The sequence below is a fragment of the Mchenga conophoros genome, linkage group LG3 (assembly GCF_057382185.1).
Source record: "Mchenga conophoros isolate Kocher_MC1m ecotype Shallow Benthic linkage group LG3, M_conophoros_male_GT1.1, whole genome shotgun sequence".
NCBI classification, from domain to species: Eukaryota; Metazoa; Chordata; class Actinopteri; order Cichliformes; family Cichlidae; genus Mchenga; species Mchenga conophoros.
The window spans coordinates 24,407,124-24,425,906 of NC_140528.1; the positions used below are offsets into that span (position 1 = coordinate 24,407,124).

Genomic DNA, 18,783 nt, shown 5'->3' on the forward strand with positions numbered 1-18,783 from the left:
GTATCTCACACACACAGTCCTGAATTCATTACTGAAGTCTCATCCAGACATTCAATGTGCTCTGTAATTAAATTGAGATGTGGGGTCAAAATTCCCACCTAGATTGAGTGAGATGAAATAGAAATCGGCTCTCCTCTAACTGACTTTATAGAAATAATTACATAAGCTGCATTTATAACTGTTATTAAATAACAGCAGCACACGAGAACTAAAGTGTAATCCCAGCACATTTCGCTTCGCTTCCACTGATTCTTTAGAGATGACGACCGTGGTGGGTAATTAAGGGCAAACAATATACAAGTGGCGTGAAAAATGGAGGCTGCATTACCTTTCCAAAGCTTCCTTTCCCGATGGCCCGCAGTATCTGGAAGTGGTCAAAGTTTACTGTGGAGAAAATGAGAAGCAGTTAGTGAGAACGTGTCAGTTTGAGCTGAGCTATAAAACAGGGAACATGACATGTACAGCACTGTGCAAAAGTCTTGAGCCATCCCTCATTTGCTTCCAGGGATCCGGACTTCCCTGTAATCTTTAAAGTGGTATTAAGGAATAGCTCTCCAGGCTTTTTAAAGTGTTTCTGTTAAGACCCTTCACACTAATCTCTGAAACATTCAAACATAAACAGACACCTAAGTCATGGAAAGGACCAGAAAACTTAACAAAGAACCAATTTTAAATTGTATCTTTACTAGTGCTGTCAAAATTATTGCGTTAATTGTTAAGATCAACGCGAAATGTTTAATGCATTAAAAAAATTTAACGCTGATTTTTTTTTTATTAATTTCCTGTAATCTAAGACCTTTAAATTCATGAGCACCTCTGGAGGAGGGGGCAACAGTGTGCTATGCTGGCGTTTGGCCTGACAGAAATGATTAGAAGAAGAAGAAGAAGTGACACCATGCTACTATCTAGCTAACACTAGCTAACACACGCAAGCATGGACGAGGGCGGACTTTTGGGTGGAAAGTTTCTCTTTAAGAAGTTGCCTGATGGCTTGTTGGACAAAACGAGAGTAAGATGCACAATTTGCAAAGCTGAATTCAAGTACCACAGAAGCAGTTCATCACTGGCGTATCACCTGAGAGCAAAACACCCAATTGAATCCACCTCTACGGGACCTCGCCAGTCTACGCTTCAGGAGTATGGTGCTTGTGGACGAATAACAAAAAAATGTGAGAGAAAAATTAACCAATTCCTTGGTTGTTTGGATAGCTAAAAACTGCCGACCAGTTAGCATAGTAGAAGATGATGGACTGAGAGAAGTCATTCGTGCTGCATCAGGAGATGAGTGTTACAATCTGCCCTCGAGAGGAACCATTGTGTCGAGACTGCACACTTTGTATGGGGACCAGAGGGCTCAGCAGTCCAGCAAGCTTGTGCAAGTAAGGAATGTTGCTCTCACCGGAGACCACTGGACTTCGGTGAACAACGATAATTACTTGGGGGTCATGGCGCATTTTATTGATAACGACTGGACTATGCAATCGTTTGCACTAACAGTGAGTAAAACTGAAGAGAGACACTATGCTGAGGCGTGTGCTGACCATTTTCTGAATGTTCCAAACGAATGGAAAATCAAGGACAAGGTAACCACGCTTGGGACCGACAGTGCTCGTAACATGGTTGCAGCCGCCAGACTACTTCCATTTGAACACATGCCCTGCATGGCCCACATTCTGCAAAGAACGGTCACAGTTTCTCTTAATGACAGCGCATTTGAAAGGGCTCTGGCCAAATGTCGCAAGATTGTTGGACATTTTAAGCATAGTCCAGCAAACGCTCAGGAATTAAAGGCACAGCAAGCTGCACGTGGACATCAAACAGAACCGCTTGTTCAGGACGTTCCAACAAGATGGAACTCCACCCTAGAGATGATCAAGCGGATCCAGAGAAACAAATTTGGGCTGACCACCATCCTGACTCAACAAAACAGCAAGGTGACCATGTTGACTGACCAGGAGCTTGACAGACTGCACAAGCTGGAGGAACTACTGGAACCTTGCAGGTAAATCATTTTCTTTCTCATGATTGTGTGTCTATCTTTGCATTCTAGCTTTGTTTTCAAGTATGTTCTCCACCTCCACCTCTCTGTGTATTTTCACATGTTGTATTTATGTTTGTCTCTGTGTGATTAATAGAAAAATACAGACTTGATCTTTCTATTGCAGATATGTTACCGAACTGCTGGGGGGAGAGCGGTATGTCTCTTGTTCCATGGTGTTGCCAGCCTTGTGTCATTTGTTCAGGATTATGGAGCCCTCAGATGATAACCCAGTTTACGTTTTGAGGTTTAAGAAGATTTTTACCACAGACCTAGCTCAGCGGAGGGACAGCAGCAATCTCACATGGCTGAAGATCGCTACTGCCCTTGATCCCAGGTTTAAAGACCTTAAATGCCTTTCCAAAGATGAAAGAAGAGAGGTGTGGGCATCAGTACATGACCTTCTGATGTCAGAGACGGATGCACACCAACCATCTGCTCAGACAACAGAGGAACCCTCACCAAAGAAGAGCAAGATGTCCATCTGCTTGCTGGGTTCTCCTGATTCAGATACAGAGGAAGATGCTATAGACTGCTGTCTGAATCTGTACAAAGCAGAGCCCAAAATTGACATAGGAGAGTGTCCACTACAGTGGTGGTTAAAGAGAGAAGGAGCACATGCCAGGCTGGCACCTATTGCACGCAAGTACCTGTCAACCCCTGCAACCACAGTGCCTTGTGAGAGATTATTCTCACTCTCAGGTCACATCATTCAAAAGAAGCGTGCTTCTTTGTCATCAGACAATGTAAACAGAATAGTCTGCCTCAGTAACTGGCTGAGAGCAAAGAAGGACTAAGCCAGATTGCTCCTTTGAAGTGAAAAATGTTCAACATTCTGGGTTTTCAGCCGTGTCTTTTTGTGTTTTAAATACTGAGTTTTGTGCACCCTTTATTGTTATGATATTCACTTTAACCTGTAGGCCTGGGTTCAGTCACTGTTGATGGCCTTAAAGGTTTTTTGTAAGTTTTCACTGTGTTAAAGATTGATGAAAACTATTAAAATTTTCTTTGAATTTCAGCATACATTCTTTGTGTTTATTCTGCATTTACTTCATTGTGTTGCATAAATGTCTGTTACAATCTTAAAATATAAAGAACAAAAAAATGTAATTGGAGGCAGGCTATTAATAAAGTAATTGAGATAACTCTCAATTAATAACAGAAAATTGTGAGATTAGTTAGTTAATTTTTTTTAATCTATTGACAGCACTAATCTTTACACATTTACTTGCAGCCTATTGCAAAAAAACAAAAGCCCACATCATTTGTTCTCACTTCTTTAGTTGAAGAATGCAGTTAATAACACCGTTAACACAGACTGACCTGGCAAAACACGAAAAAATAAGGGGGTGGTTCAAGACTTTTGCTCGGTACTGTATGAGAAATGGAAATGTGCACTTCACAATGTATCGCTGCACTTCGGCAGTACTGTGAAGATTAAATGTTTTTTCCTTCCCGATGCATGTGAAAGGTTAAGACTTACATCTCCAAATGTACTGGAACTGATTTGAACCAGAGGACTCAGCCACACTGTTACTATGTACTGCATAAACACGTTTACCGATGAAGCTAAATCAGACGCTGTCCTGACTGTGTGGCTAAATTTTGTGCTGAAAGCATCAAATCAATTGAATATGATTAACTTGCTATGAGAGGTTTTTACTCCAAGTGTGACTTTTTCTGGCTTCATACACCTTTCAGGGTCAAATTCAAGCACTTTGTGAGCACGTTTAATGTCCATTTTCAACATTTTCCAGCACATTACCATAAAAAGGATGCATATTTCACTTCGCATCACCTGAATAAGAGCACGTGAAAGGCCAAATTAATAAGTCTTCTCATCAGATATTGATGCTTCTTTCTTATGTGACACAAAAAACAGGAGGAGACAGATCTTTGCTTGTGTTGTTTTTTAAGTTCATTCATTCAAAACTAACTGTAAGACGCTTAACTACATTGCAGTCTGTGTTATTGTTGTAGACCTAATTATCACCTTTAAAGTGTTTGTGCTAATAACATCATGTAGAGTAAGACAGGCATAGAGAACAGCACTGACTGGGAGAGGCTTTGAACAGATGACATACTCAGATCAATTCAACACTTTAGACTTTAAAAATGCACAAGCGTCTTTCAAAAACCCATTTATTTAATCTATCATCATTGATATTATTATGTACAGTTATAATGTACTGTTCATCTCCCTTAAATAAACAGGCAGCCTTAAAGTGTGAAATAGTCACTTGTCTACTGTCTCAGTGGCTGATAGTGCCCCACAGGCCTCAATGTCAGCTTGAAGCCATTATGTTTCAATTGTTTCATGATAAACAGATTTTGAATGAAAGCGAGGAAACTTCGGTAGCACAAAAAAGTGCCTATTCTTTCTTCCCATATGGTTCAGTCATATTACCGTCATTTCCCCCTAAGCTGTTCCCAAAGACACCAGGTTAATACTTGAAAAGGCTGCAGCGATACACAAAAATATCATCAATATTCTGTTTACTTGGTGACAACGTCGCTTTTAGCCTTCAATCAGAAAGCCTGACGTTGGCTAGTTAAGCATCGGGCTAACGTTTAACGCTTTCACTTGAGGGAAGTAACTCGTATTACTGCTACTGCTGTGTAATCTTGGTTCAATTCACAGCATATTCTACAAGTTACCCTGCAATAACTAACTGTTAGAATAGCGCCACCGTATTGTATCGCACTGAGTGCACTTCAATCCTTTATCCCGCGAGTTTGCTAGCTAGCAAAATAATAATACCAATTTGAAACAAATAACATGTGTAACGTACACACTCGAGAAAATTATTTACTAGTACTTACGCAAACTCCCCCGTTGTGAAAACGTACAAATCCTTCTTGTATTTTTCGTTTTCCAGCAAACACTCATTAAAACGGCCTCCAGGCACATTAGCGCACTCACCCCCGACTGATCAGGGAGGGGGTGAGGGGTCACACACTGAAACAGACTAACGTGCAGAGGTACAGCCCAGGCAGAGAAATGTTGCTTTTAGACTTTGCGACTCGTTTTATTTCTCTATCTGATAAGAAAACTATTCAATCAGATAGTTATTTGTGGTGAATGAAATACGGTTACAGTTTCAAGAAGTTTTAAGCACCAAATCCGAAATCCAAGCACTGCAATATTAAAATCCAATTCAATTTCTTGTTTGCTCCGAAATCTACGACATGACTATATACAAAAAAGCTTGACATGGTATGCAAAAAAAACCCCGAAGACAATACAAATACAAATACATGAACAAAAAAGGTTTTAACTGTCAGTTATGTCATTTTAAAATTTTCCAAAACTAACATTTTCTTTGATTGACTGATATTAAATTGATTAGGGTCAAGTTTAGTGTGAACAATATTACACAAACAAGCACGTGTGTGCGCATGCGCACATATGAGAATCCCTTCGATCGCTTCTCATATGTGCGCATGCGCACATATTAGAATCGCTTCGATCGCTTGTGACGCGGTAACTTTGCTTTGATCCTTTCTGACGTTATAACTTAGCTTTGATCCCAAAACCCATAAATAGGAGCGCTCACCTGTTACTTTATGCTTAACGGACGTTGACCTGCAGCAACTGAAACCCTTTCGAGAAGTTTTGAGAGCAATTTACGAGAGAAACCAAAACAAGTTCAGTTTTGTTTCTCACCAATCCACAGCGCAAACAGACACATTACACCATGTCAGCCAACCCATCCTTCGGCTCAGATGAGCTTGGAATATCTAAAGGGACCATTTTGGGAGATCACCACATGGTGGAGGCTTTCCTTGGAGAAGGAAGCTTTGGTGTTGTAACGAAATGTCGCGATACAAAAAACAACAAAACGGTTGCTATTAAAGTCAACAAGAGCGACCCTGAAATTCTGCTCCAGGCAAAACTGGAAATTTTCATCCTGGAGCAGCTACGACGCTTGGATCCAGACAGGTGCAACATTGTCGAATGGAACGGCTATTTCCTCGATGGAGAGCGCATTTGCTTGAATTTCGAACTCCTCGACCAAAGCCTGTCAGACTACATAGGGGACCGGAATAACCGAGGTCTCCCAATGAGAGAAATCAGGCCAATTTTGAATCAGCTCGCAAATGCTCTGTTCCACCTGGGTTCTGTGGGAATAGTGCATGCTGACCTCAAACCTGTCAACATCATGGTTGTGAACCGCAGTGAGTCTCAATTCAGAGTCAAACTTATAGACTTTGGCATCGCATGTAACACCTCTGCAGTGATTCCTGGTGACTGTGTGGGGACAATTGGTTATTGTGCACCTGAGATTATGCTTGGCACTCCATATGATGAAGCAATTGACATGTGGTCTCTGGGGCTGGTAGCTGTGGAGCTTGCTACAGGGGTGCCTCTCTATCCTGGGGAAGACGATTATGACGTTTTGAAATTCATAATTGAAACTCAGGGTCAGCTACCAGATCATCTTCTAGAGTCTGGCTTGTACACTGACAGCTATTTCATCGAGGATAACCACAACGAACAGCGCTGGACATTTAAGACCCCAGAACAATTTCAATACGAGACAGATTATCGATCCAAGGAAACTCGATCGATCAAACTTAAGTGTCTCGATGACCTCGAACAACTGCTGAAGGTTAGGCGAGGACTGGAAAATGGCCAAACATTATTTGTAAGGCTAATCAAAGAAATGTTGGCCTTGGATGCAAATCAGCGCATAACACCCTCGGAGGTTCTGAAGCATCCCTTTTTCGACCCTGGCCTCTCAAGGAGAACCCCCTGCACTGACATGAATAGTACAGGGGGAGAACTCCTTGTGCTCTCTCAGCAGCCTTCAAGCTGGAAAAGTCATGGATCGCAAAAATTCAGCTGCAGTTTCCAAAACTCAGTTGAATTTCCTCAAAAAAGAGACATCAACACCTCAGCCAACCCATCTGCCTCTGAAGATGATCTTCAAATAACGAAAGGGACCATTTTAGGAGATCACCACGTGGTAGAGGCCTTCCTTGGAGAAGGAGGCTTTGGTTTGGTAACCAGATGTCGCGATACAAAAAACAACAAAACGGTTGCTATTAAAGTCAACAAGAGCGACCCTGAAATTCTGCTCCAGGCAAAACTGGAAATTTTCATCCTGGAGCAGCTACGACGCTTGGATCCAGACAGGTGCAACATTGTCGAATGGAACGGCTATTTCCTCGATGGAGAGCGCATTTGCTTGAATTTCGAACTCCTCGACCAAAGCCTGTGGGACTACATTGGGGACCGGAATAACCAAGGTCTCCCAATGAGAGAACTCGGGCCAATTTTGCATCAGCTCGCAAATGCTCTGTTCCACCTGGGTTCTGTGGGAATAGTGCATGCTGACCTCAAACCTGGAAACATCATGGTTGTGAACCGCAGTGAGTCTCCCGTCAAAGTCAAACTCATAGACTTTGACCTCGCATGTCCTGCTTCTGCAGTGATTCCTGGTGACCGTGTGGGGACAATTGGTTATTGTGCACCTGAGGTTATGCTTGGCATTCCATACGACAAAGCAATCGACATGTGGTCTCTGGGGCTGGTAGCTGTGGAGCTTGCTACAGGGGTGCCTCTCTATCCTGGGGAAGACGATTATGATGTTTTGAAATTCATAATTGAAACCCAGGGTCAGCTACCAGATCATCTTCTAGAGTCTGGCTTGTACACTGACAGCTATTTCATCGAGGATAACCACAACGAACAGCGCTGGACATTTAAGACCCAAGAACAATTTCAATACGAGACAGATTATCGATCCAAGGAAACTCGATATATAAAACTTAAGCGTCTCGATGACCTCGAACAACTGCTGAAGGTTAGGCGAGGACCGGAAAATGGCCAAACATTATTTGTAAGGCTAATCAAAGAAATGTTGGCCTTGGATGCAAATCAGCGCATAACACCCTCAGAGGTTCTGAAGCATCCCTTTTTCGACCCTGGCCTCTCAAGGAGAACCCCCTGCACTGACATGAATAGTACAGGGGGACAAAACCTTGTGCTCTCTCAGCAGCAATCATCGTTTGGGTGGCCAGAATTCTGGGGGAGCTAGAAAATCCTTGTGGAAAAAAAGCCCAAAACAATAACATCAACAAAAACAACCAATGAATATGGTCTTAAACTTGGGCACAATTTGGCTTGAAATCCATCAACTAATCTCTCAATATTCAAAGCGGAACAGCAGACAACTTACCATCACATCAGTCCCTCAATCAGACCTACAACAAACGTCTTCCTTCTCTCACCCCAACCGGTCGCAGCAGATGGCCGCCCCGACCTGAGCCTGGTTCTGCCGGAGGTTTCTTCCTGTAAAAAGGGAGTTTTTCCTTCCCACTGCCGCCAAAGTGCTTGCTCATAGGGGGTCATATGATTGTTGGGTTCTCTGTATGTACTATTGTAGGGTCTACCTTACAATAATACATACAGCCTTGAAGTGACTGGTGATGTGATTTGCTGCTGAATGAATTGGGAACTAATTGGAAATCTGGATATTAATTAAATAAACCTGCTTTGAGCATCAATTAATTGTTGTTTGAAATTCTTTATAAATATATAAATATAGTGCCACTCTTCTACTGTTTAAATTGCAACTGTTTAAAACTGACTAATTTATTCATACACTTGAGCATAAACACACGCACAGTAAATGGCCTGTATTTGTACAGCGCTTTACTTAGTCCCCAAGGACCCCAAAGCACTTCACACTACATTCAGTCATTCACACATTCACACACTGGTGATGGCAGCTACATTGTAGCCACAGCTGCCCTGGGGCGCACTGACAGAGGCGAGGCTGCCGGACACTGGCGCCACCGGGCCCTCTGACCACCACCAGTAGGCAACGGGTGAAGTGTCTTGCCCCGGGACACAACGACCGAGACTGTCGGAGGCGGGGCTCAATCTGGCAACCTTCCAATTACAGGATGAACTGCGAACTCTTGAGCCACGATTGCCCTATATACACATATACTTTACAGTACTAGTCAGTGCTTACATACTAGTTCTTTTCCCTACTTTTTCATGCTTACTGGTACAAATGCCTGTTACTAGAGTTAAATGCTATCAATGTATTCTCACAGTTATGGAACTGTACAAATGCATACAAAATAACGCTCACGTAAACATAACTGTGCACTAGTTTGCCCTTATTGCTGCAGTTTGTTTCAAGTTGTTCTCTCTCTCTCTCACACACACACACACACACACACACACACACACACACACACACACACACACACACACACACTATGTAACGTTTCAGCAAGAAAATACCGCCCCTCCCCCCCACAGTGACACCACCACCACTAGTCTGCACAGCTGACATGAGGCAGCATGGATCCATCCTTTCATGCTATTTATGCCAAATTCTGACCCGACCATCTGCATGTCAGAGCAGAAATCAAGACTCATCAGACCAGGCAACATTTATCCAATCTTCTCATGTCAAATTTTGAGAACTGTAGCTTCAATTTCCTGTTCTTAGCTGACCAAAACGCTCTTCTGCATTCTTTGGTTGCAACAAATGGTTGTATGAGCTACGGTTGCCTTCCTATCAGACATTTTTCTCTGACCGTTGACATCAATAAGGCAGTTTTTCCAAGAGAACTGCCTTTCACTGGATATTTTCTCATTTTTGTCACCGAAAAGGGTGTCTGTGTTACTTCTTGTCTTATATATATTGTCTCTGTTTTCCTCTGTCCTTTGTCAGTGTCTGTTCACCTACCCCTGTGTCTCCATATTCCCAGTGTTCAAGGTTTCCGAGTGTTTTCCCAGTTTAGGTTTTCATGGTTGGTTCTGTTTGCTACTCAGCCAGAATAAACAGCTCGCTCTTTTTAAAAGTAGGCTCCAGAATGGATGATGGCATGTTCGCATGTCTTTATGCAACACTGAGTGTGCTGAACTAAAGGTAGGCCTAGTTTCATTTTCATGGTCATTATTATCATGACAATGATTACGCCTTATTCTGATTATTTCTCCCTTTTGGAGATGTAACATTTACATGAGGGGTGTAGGAACATTTCCCCCTAAATATTTTTAGATACATTTTTGTTGAAGTCACTGTTTTTGTCGTATTGATGATGCAGCTAGAATAAGTGCTTTTAAATAAAAGAATAACCATTCAAAGTGCTCAGTGGTGAAACTAACTCTTTCAGAGTTTGACAGCTGGACAAGTGATGCCGTATTTAAAGAAACATGAGATGAGTGCAGCATATTATCTGAACAGAGATCATTCAATGAGCAAGAATAAACACTGAAAGAGAAACACTTCACTGTTGATTATCATATGAAGTCTAATAAAAGCTGTTAATCTGTTAATATCCTGCTAATCTGCATACAGCAAATACAGAACATGCGACTTTAAAGCATCCAGCAAAGTGATAACTGTCCTCTGCCCACTAAGTAGTGACTCTACAAAAGATTATTTTCAATATCATCTTTATATTATATTTAGTTATTCTCCAGCGCAACAATGTAAGGAGCTCTGTGATTGGTTAGGAAAGGACAGACTGGCCACCTCGATTTTTCTTCACTGCACATTGATCCATAGCTTTGCTCTGTAAAGGCTAACAAAGTGCTTTTGCTTTACAAAGACATTCAGCGTCGGTATTCACTCTTTTAAAATGCCACTGAACACTGGAGTGAAATGGAGCCCTGATCCTCAGAGTTTTATTGTTGCTAACATTTCTTATAGATAGCACAGATAGTGCCCCACTGCAGTAATCACTCATGTCTAGATATTCCTGTTAAAAAGGAGTTTTTCCTCCCCACTGTAACATGGCAAACATAGCAAACGGATAATCCAGCTGAAGCTTCAGACAGCCGTCAGACAGTGAAACACTGCCATCTGCTGGACGCGAATAACAAAGACGCTGCTTTGACGGGTGAGGGAGTTTCAACAAGTCTGCAACGACTCAAGCATCAAACTACAGAACTATTCTAGCGGACATGGTGCTCTAATGACTGCTTCATTAACGCAGGTCAGAAAGGATCAAACATATCAATAAATCATAAAACACAAAACGTCTCTTATTGCCCAGGGCTCAGGAAGTGAGTGTGTTCCTTATAGCCCAACACGTTCTCACTCCCAACTCGTCAAACGTGTGACGCATGGTCAGGCTCCCTCTGCTTCACTTATGGACCATATGGACCACCAGGTAAGACCATTTAAACGGACAGCATTTATAGAATGACTATTAAAAGTCAGCGAGTGTCAGTAATGTTAATGTGGTTATGTTAGTAATACACCGAGTGCTAATATAACAGCTTTAAGATGCATTTGTAGATATTATTACGTGTTTTACCGTCTTTATGGTGCTAGCTTAAAGTTACGGTGTAAACGTTAGCTTATATTGGAGGAAAGCTGTTACTGTTTAAACGATGTTAGCACAGAAATATTAGCTTCTGTCATGACTGATGAAGTTACTAGTTAATAAAGTTTCCAGTAAAGTGTTTAATCGCAGCCACAGACTGACAGCAAATATCTCGATTAGCTTCAGTGCATCTGTAATAAATATGTGCAAGTTTCAGTGCTTCGTTTAAACTGTATGATACTTATACTGACCCAGGGTCAGTGTAAAATACAATCCTAGCTGTGTGAACAAAGCCTGGCTGCTTTAATCCTGCATGACAAACCTCAGGATGCAGGTTATTATTACTCTTTCCTGCTGGCACACCTGTCACACCTGAGAGTCAGCTAGAAACTCACAGTGACGTGGACATCATGCAAAGACTGCCAGACTCTGTAATACTGCAAATGATCAGTGACTCAGGTTATCACTAAACTTTAAACGGCACCTCTATGTCTCTGTGTGCTGAACATCTAGGATTGAGTCAGGCTGCATTGACTGTGGGACTTTAATGTGTTAAAAGCAGGTTGAAGACGGCTCAGAAACATTTGAAGATTAAAATTTAGCATTATGGCTGCTGGTGGTTTGTAAAGCCTCTACTCAGCTGTATTTTTGTTACTAATTTATGTTTGTTGTTGTTTAACACAGATTTCAGAAGAGCAAATATGCTTAATAGTTTAACTAGATTTCATTTGTCAGTGTGGGACTGCTGAGTCACCTGAAGAACTCATTTCATTCATTCTCCACATGATGTTCATTTACAGAAATGTTTCACAGGAACTGATTTCTCCCAAAGGGTGAACTAGTGTGTTTCCATAGATTACCTCTGTATGAATGTACTTCTTAAATGAAGGCAAGTGTTTGTCCTTTTTTGTTCCTCAGGTACAGTACGTGATATCAAGGGCAGGCGGTCATCACTGGGGGTAGACAAGAAGCAGACGTACTTCCAAGAGGGAGCTGCAGTGAGGTCAGAGGTCAGAATCTGAAACAGCTCAGGTTTATATTTTAGAGGTTATAAAAAATCAAAATGTATTATTTAAAGAAACCTTTAAATAATAGTCATAATTATGATTATTATAAGAAATATCAAACATTTAAGTGGATTTTCTGTTACACATATCGTGTTAGCCCTGCAATAAACTGGCAGCCTGTCTTTGTCCTGTATCAGCTGGGATAGGCTTCATCCTCCTGCAACCCTGAATTGGATACATTGTATTCCAATTATGTAATCTGATCATTTACAAACTCAAGGTATCTAATCAAAATGTAAGTGATGCCGCCCTTGACAGACAGGGAGATTTTATTCCTCAAAGACCATCATCCAGTCGAAGTACTAGTTGCCACGTGGTCAGTGTTCTCACAACCATTGATTTTATCTCACAACTTGTTTTCACCAAAGAATTTCAGTAAATATTCTTCAATCTCTTTTTCCCCCCAGTGTCTGCAGATCAGCATCAGTGTCCACGTGAAGAACCTAGTTATGTTGCCAGTGTCAACCCAACAAAAGGTACTTTACCTTCTTGTATATATTGTGATTCCTTTACTTTTATATTTGTTGTTATAGTTGAGTTAGGCAGGGCTTTTGTGCAGTCCTAAGAAACATACTGCCTAGAGTGTTTTTCACTTTGTGGAAGAGTTTCTTTATTTTTTTTCTGTTAGTGTGTGGAACTGAGGTGCTTCGTCAGGAGCTCCTTCAGTTGTTGGAGGATGGAGAAGAGGACGCAGCCATGACTTGTGAGACGTTGTCTGAGTCAGCTGCTACTCACTGGGCGATCAGAAACATGGTGTCCTTGCTAAAGTGGAAAGAGGCCAGGCTACATGTTAGCTACTCTGGATCCACAGTCACACCGTGTGTGTCAGTGTGGCAAACAAGTAGTTGTGAGGTGTCTGGACTGCCTGCCTCTTCCATTCCTTTGTGCTGACTGTGATATTGCAGTTCACACACGCTTTGTCCTGCACAGCAGAGAGGCAGTAACAGGAGGGTTTTTGCAGCCTTCATCAGAGTTTCACAATCCAATAGGTACGGTTTTTAAGTCTTATGCATTTATTGCTATGTACTATGAGTGTGTGCTGTTATTGTATATTTATTGTGTATCATTTAATTTCCAATTCTTTTTATATATATTGTGTGTTTTTAATGTTAGTTCGGCTGTTGCCTGTGCAAAGACCAGACTGTGTGTGACTGCCCAGCAGGTAACGTTGAGGTTTCACCCGGTGCAATTGTGGCTCTTGTAACCATAAATGGTAAGTTGCTCTTTTGTCACACAGTACATACACAATAGATGTGTTTGCAGGTTTTATTGCAAATTGTACATTGCTACATTGTTTTGAATTACCCTCGGCCCGCAGTATATGTGGGCACCTGTCAAAGGTCATTTGGATTTACCAGACCGCTTTGAAAACAACATGGGAAAAAATGAATGTCTTTGTTGAGCCATGACTGGATTTCTCCTTATCCTTCCTAAAGGCCGTTATAACCTTGCACTGCCAGTGGTGAGCTGCACCAGCTGTGGCCTAATGTGGTCCCCCTCAGTTAAGGACTTCCAGGGTGGTGGATATTGGCCTGGCACCTTAAATTTCTGCACCCTGTTTTCAATGGATGTCTTTCAGTCTTTCTATGACATTAAGAAGCTGCAGCAGGGATGTCACTTAAGGCCTTTGTCAAAGTGCTGGATGAACGAACAGCCCATTTTGGAAGGGTGAGTTTCTAAATTTGTCAAGTTTAAGGAAATTGTGCAAATCAATGTTTATGATGACTGTCCGTGAATATTCTGTTGTTTGTCCTCTACTTAAAAGACTGGCCGAATATCAGCTGATGCCTTCAGCAAAAGTTTCTTGGAGTGGAGTGCTGTAAAGTGTGAGGTGGACAGGATGTGCAAGGAGCCATGCTTTAGCTGCCCTGCCTGCACTCCAGACATGCTCGCCGTCTCAGTTGATGGAAACTGCAAGCTTTATCGCTTTCAATCAAATGCAAGGTACGTTATGCATTGTGTACATAAATCAAATATGGATTTGTACAAAAATTGTATTTTGATGTTTCTTTTCAAACAACTGTCACCGTGTTCGTTCAGCACTTCAGAGCAGGGGAACTTTGAAGGTGTCTTCATTGAGAAAGATGAGGAAGTTGCTGAGTTTGTGAAATACATCCAGAGACACACAAATGATGTAAGATACACATATATATCAGTGCTGTCAGCGTTAATCTTGTTAAAATGACGTTAACGCCATAACCATATACTCATACGTGTGTGTGTGTGGATACATATTTGGATGGGTGGATATTTATTTTGTTTTTCTCTTGGTGTTGTCGTAATACTATTTACTTGACTTTATCTTAATGTGTACTTCATTTTGAGTAGCTCACACTTGGATGTGCGAGGTATACTGCAGCTTGTAGGCTTGGATACGTTTAAGACATTTTGTTATAAGGTTGAATGAATTCAGCAGTCATGTATTGTGACCTCCTTTCTATAGATCAAATGGGGAGGTGCGTTTCAGGATGGGGCCGGTTCTACAGTTGGAGAAGAGGTGGAACAAGTAAACAGTTTCCTGTCTAGGGCGGCCATCACAACGAAGTACATGTCTAAAGCAGGTGTGTGTCTGTGTGTGAGATTCCACTCAGTCTCCTGCTCATTCATTCTTATTTGTATACTAACTGAAATGCAGGGCGAACAGACATGCTGAGCCTCCTGGCTTTGGGCTGGAACAAAAGGAAAGTGGAACAACTGGGCCGCACTTTGAGCCAGAGATATCTAAAGGTCATTTTTTCAACACCCATTTTAATGTGTGTGGTAATGGGGCAAAAACACCAGTACTCTAAAAATGTCCATATGAATGACATTTATTAATGTATTCTTAGATCATAAGGATCCTTAGAGAACAAGTGGAGAGCCTGAATGCGAGCAGAAATGAGCTGGGTGTGGATGACGACACACTGCAGCAATGGGCTGAAGGTGAGTCTCAATATAATGCACTCGTGTATAACAACAGGACCCACCATGGCCTCATTAAAGAACTTAGAGTTAAGATCTTTCTGACAGTGTCAACAAACAATGAAAAATAAGCTTGTAAAAGCAGAATTGATGGCAGAGTTGTTGCGTTTGATCAAATTGGATTGGACCTGGGTTGAAGTGATGTCGTACTAGTTGGTTTTATAAAGCTGAACACCAACATACTTGTTATCTCATGATAATGCAGCACATGAAGGCTCCAGATGTCTTATAATGAATATCATCAAGTCAGTGATTACAGAGTCCACTGTAGTTTGGTGACTGTTACTCATCCTGTGTTCTGATTAATATTCCTCTCACTTAGAAACGGATCAAACTGATGGCAGCCTTGGAGCGTTGCAGGCACGAGTAGAGGAGCTTGTCGTCATCATCAGAGTGCGAACACAAAGTCTTTACAGACAAAATGGTGTCACAGTTTCTTTGAAACGGACCGTTTGATGCTCAGTTTGTACAGCTTGTACAGCTACTTTGTAAACAGAATAAAATCAGATCCAGGTTTGTTTAAGCTGGATGTGATTTGTTCTAGCAAACGAATTGATGAGTGTAGATTAAAATGTAAATATATACATTATGTGAAGGTGTTCCTTTTTATGATTATTTACAGATAGCAACAAGAGGCGACACAGAATTCGCAAGGTCATCTTAGATGAGAAGAAACGCTTGGCGGCTGCTGTTGACGACTACAACAAGGAAACAAGCAACAAAGCAAATCGTATCCAGTGATGCCCTCATGCAGAGCGACGTTTGGCCCTGGCAGAGCACAAGTGAACGTAAGCTCTTGATTTCTAAATATCCTTTTTAAACAAACTCCCAGTATCTGAGCAGCAGTTGAATGTTTTGTTCTTGAATCATAATATGCTGCTATGTTTTCCCATCTGATGTTGTTAAACTGCAGCTGCTGCTGACCTCCGGACAAAGAGAAAGGTCTTTGAGAAGGTGATGGCTGTGAGGCGCCTGAGAGAGGAGGAGATGAGCCTTTGCAGGGAGATGCAGCATCACTGGACAGTGTTGCAAATGCGATCTGTGGTGTTGGGGACAATCTCCTCAGACTGTAAGCACATCTTTTATTTATTTATACATTTGGTGATGAATTGATTGAAAATAATAGCAGATGCTAAAGTCTTACTGGATCTTTTACCTATATTTGGGTTGCTAGCTAACACTGCCTTCTCTCCCTTAAAAAAAGTTTATTACATGATCCTAACTCCTTGTGTTTATGAGGTGAGTTTTTTTGTCTGTTTGTTTGTTTTACTTATATTTAATAGTTTTGTTGTTTTTACAGCCTCCCTTGTTGGCATGTCGGAGGATGCACAGAAAGGACTCCATAGCCTGGTTTAAAAACAAAGTGAACTGAAAGCTGAAACGCTCAAAGTAAAGCACGTGTACAAGAGAATCCTCAGCCACCAACCACTCCTGGAAATGGACTCAGAGGAGGAGGAGGACGTTTCAGACGATGAGAGTGATTTGAGCACTTCTGATGAAGACTGATTGTGTCATCATTGATGTTATGTTTGCTAGAATAAAAAGTTAATCACATCTGTTTAATGTGATTTTTATAATGTCTGTTTCAGAAATTGCTTATCAACACATTTTACATGTTGAGAAGAAAAATGTAATTCCCTTGGTGCAGTTGTTTACCCTGAATCATTCTTTCCCATCTAATTTAATGACTCGTGCACATGTTCAGATACAATAACATAATTGAATTCATGGGATGCTTTCTGGGCTGCTCAAATTACCACAAAATGTAAAAGCACCAGGCAGCACACTCACAAGGACATGTTTTGTTCAGTGTTTTGTTGAAGAAATCAACAAGTACAACTGAGATGTTTGCTGTAGTGGTGTGTTTGTTAAGAAGCATGCCAGCACACTGGTGAACTGACAGTCCCAGAATGCACCCGAGCCAGTGACTCGCCCCAGAACAAATGACATTAATTATCTAGAAAGACAACCGTGATCAAAGACTAAGTAAAAGAGTAGGAAACAAAAGATAAGGAAAGGTACTGTGGGGTAGGAAAGAAAGGCCAGAGCTGTGCAAAATGACCTCCAGCAGGCCACAAATATGCACGTCTGCTCAAACGGTCAGATACTGACTCCATGAGGGTGGTATGAGGGCTCGACGTCCACAGGTGGGGGTTGTGCTTACAGCCCAACACCGTGCAGGATGTTTGGCATTTGCCAGAGAACACCAAGCTTGGCAACTTTGCCACTGGTGCCCTGTGCTCTTCACAGATGAAAGCAAGTTCACACTAAGTACTTGTGACAGAGTCTGGAGACATATTGGAGAACCTTCTGCTGCCTGAAACATCCTCCAGCATGATGGTTGGGCAGTGGGTCACTAATGGTGTGGGTGGCATTTCTTTGGGGGACCGCACAGCCTCCCGTGTGCTCGGCAGAGGTAGCCTGACTGCCATTAGGTGCTGAAATTAGATCCTCAGACCCCTTGTGAGACTAAATGCTGGTGCGGGTGGCCCCGGGTTCCTCCTAATGCAAGACAGCGCTAGACCTCATGTGGCTGGAGTGTGTCAGCAGTTCCTGCAAGACGAAGGCATTGATGCTGTGGACTGGCCCGCCCATTCCCCAGATCTGAATCCATTTGAGGACATCTGGGACATCACGTCTCACTCCATCCACCAACTGCACCACAGACTGTCCAGGAGTTGGCAGATGCTTTAGTCCTGGAGTCTGGGAGGAGATCCATCAGGAGACCATCTGCCACTTCATCAGGAGCATGCCCAGGTGTTGTAGTGAGGTCATACAGGCATGTGGAGGCCACACAGACTACAGAGCCTCATTTTGACGTGTTTGAAGGACATTACATCAAACCAGATGAATGATTCTGTATTGCACTGATCAAGGAACCAACCCAATAGGAGCTAAAGGCATCCTCTTCACATTACTTAACATAGTGAGTTTATACTATGTTTAATGTGCATTTTCTTCATCAGTCTAGAACATAACATGTTAGCGCTCCCTGGTTCTTTTTGGAGACAGATCCTGAGACAGCAGGCAGCTTTGGAGAACTCATGCCAGCTGTGGTCATTAAGGAATCCTTTGATTTAATATTGATTTCATGACAACTATCCTCAGGCACATATTCCTGGATATATACAATGACACGAGTAGACACTAACCCCCAGCAGTCTGGTGCTATGACAGCATAACTAAGGGCTGACCTGAACCAGCCCCAACTATAAGCTCTATAAAGAAGTAAAGTCTTATGCCAACTCTTAAAAGTCTTGACTATGTCCACCTCCAAAACTCATAATGGACTTTGGAGGTGGACAGCTCCCAATTTAGTTTAGTCCAAATACATGAATTCAAATTGAGGTGATAACTATTTATCAACAGTATGAATGTCTGTTCCCGTCCAACAAAGTTGTTACTACATACCAT

The 18,783-nt window shown here is 42.0% G+C and overlaps 2 protein-coding genes and 1 long non-coding RNA gene across 3 annotated transcripts; all 3 read left to right on the top strand.

The window, feature by feature from the left end:
* Positions 1-785: 785 nt before the first annotated feature.
* Positions 786-2,835, top strand: LOC146577778 (E3 SUMO-protein ligase ZBED1-like). The gene is made up of 3 exons (XM_085268344.1): positions 786-1,137; positions 1,175-2,002; positions 2,166-2,835. The coding sequence occupies exons 1-3, from the start codon at positions 935-937 to the stop codon at positions 2,833-2,835; spliced, it is 1,701 nt and encodes a 566-aa protein (XP_085124470.1). The 5' UTR covers positions 786-934.
* A 2,901-nt stretch (positions 2,836-5,736) lies between these two features.
* On the top strand, positions 5,737-8,082 carry LOC146577779 (homeodomain-interacting protein kinase 3-like). The gene is made up of 2 exons (XM_085267710.1): positions 5,737-6,862; positions 6,998-8,082. Exons 1-2 carry the CDS (start codon positions 5,737-5,739, stop codon positions 8,080-8,082), a joined length of 2,211 nt encoding a protein of 736 aa, XP_085123836.1.
* Positions 8,083-14,180: 6,098 nt separating this feature from the next.
* Positions 14,181-16,151, top strand: LOC146577780 (uncharacterized). Its single transcript, XR_014891417.1, has 3 exons — positions 14,181-15,135; positions 15,237-15,793; positions 15,992-16,151. It is a non-coding gene; the product is annotated as an uncharacterized LOC146577780 (long non-coding RNA).
* The last annotated feature ends 2,632 nt before the right edge of the window (positions 16,152-18,783 follow it).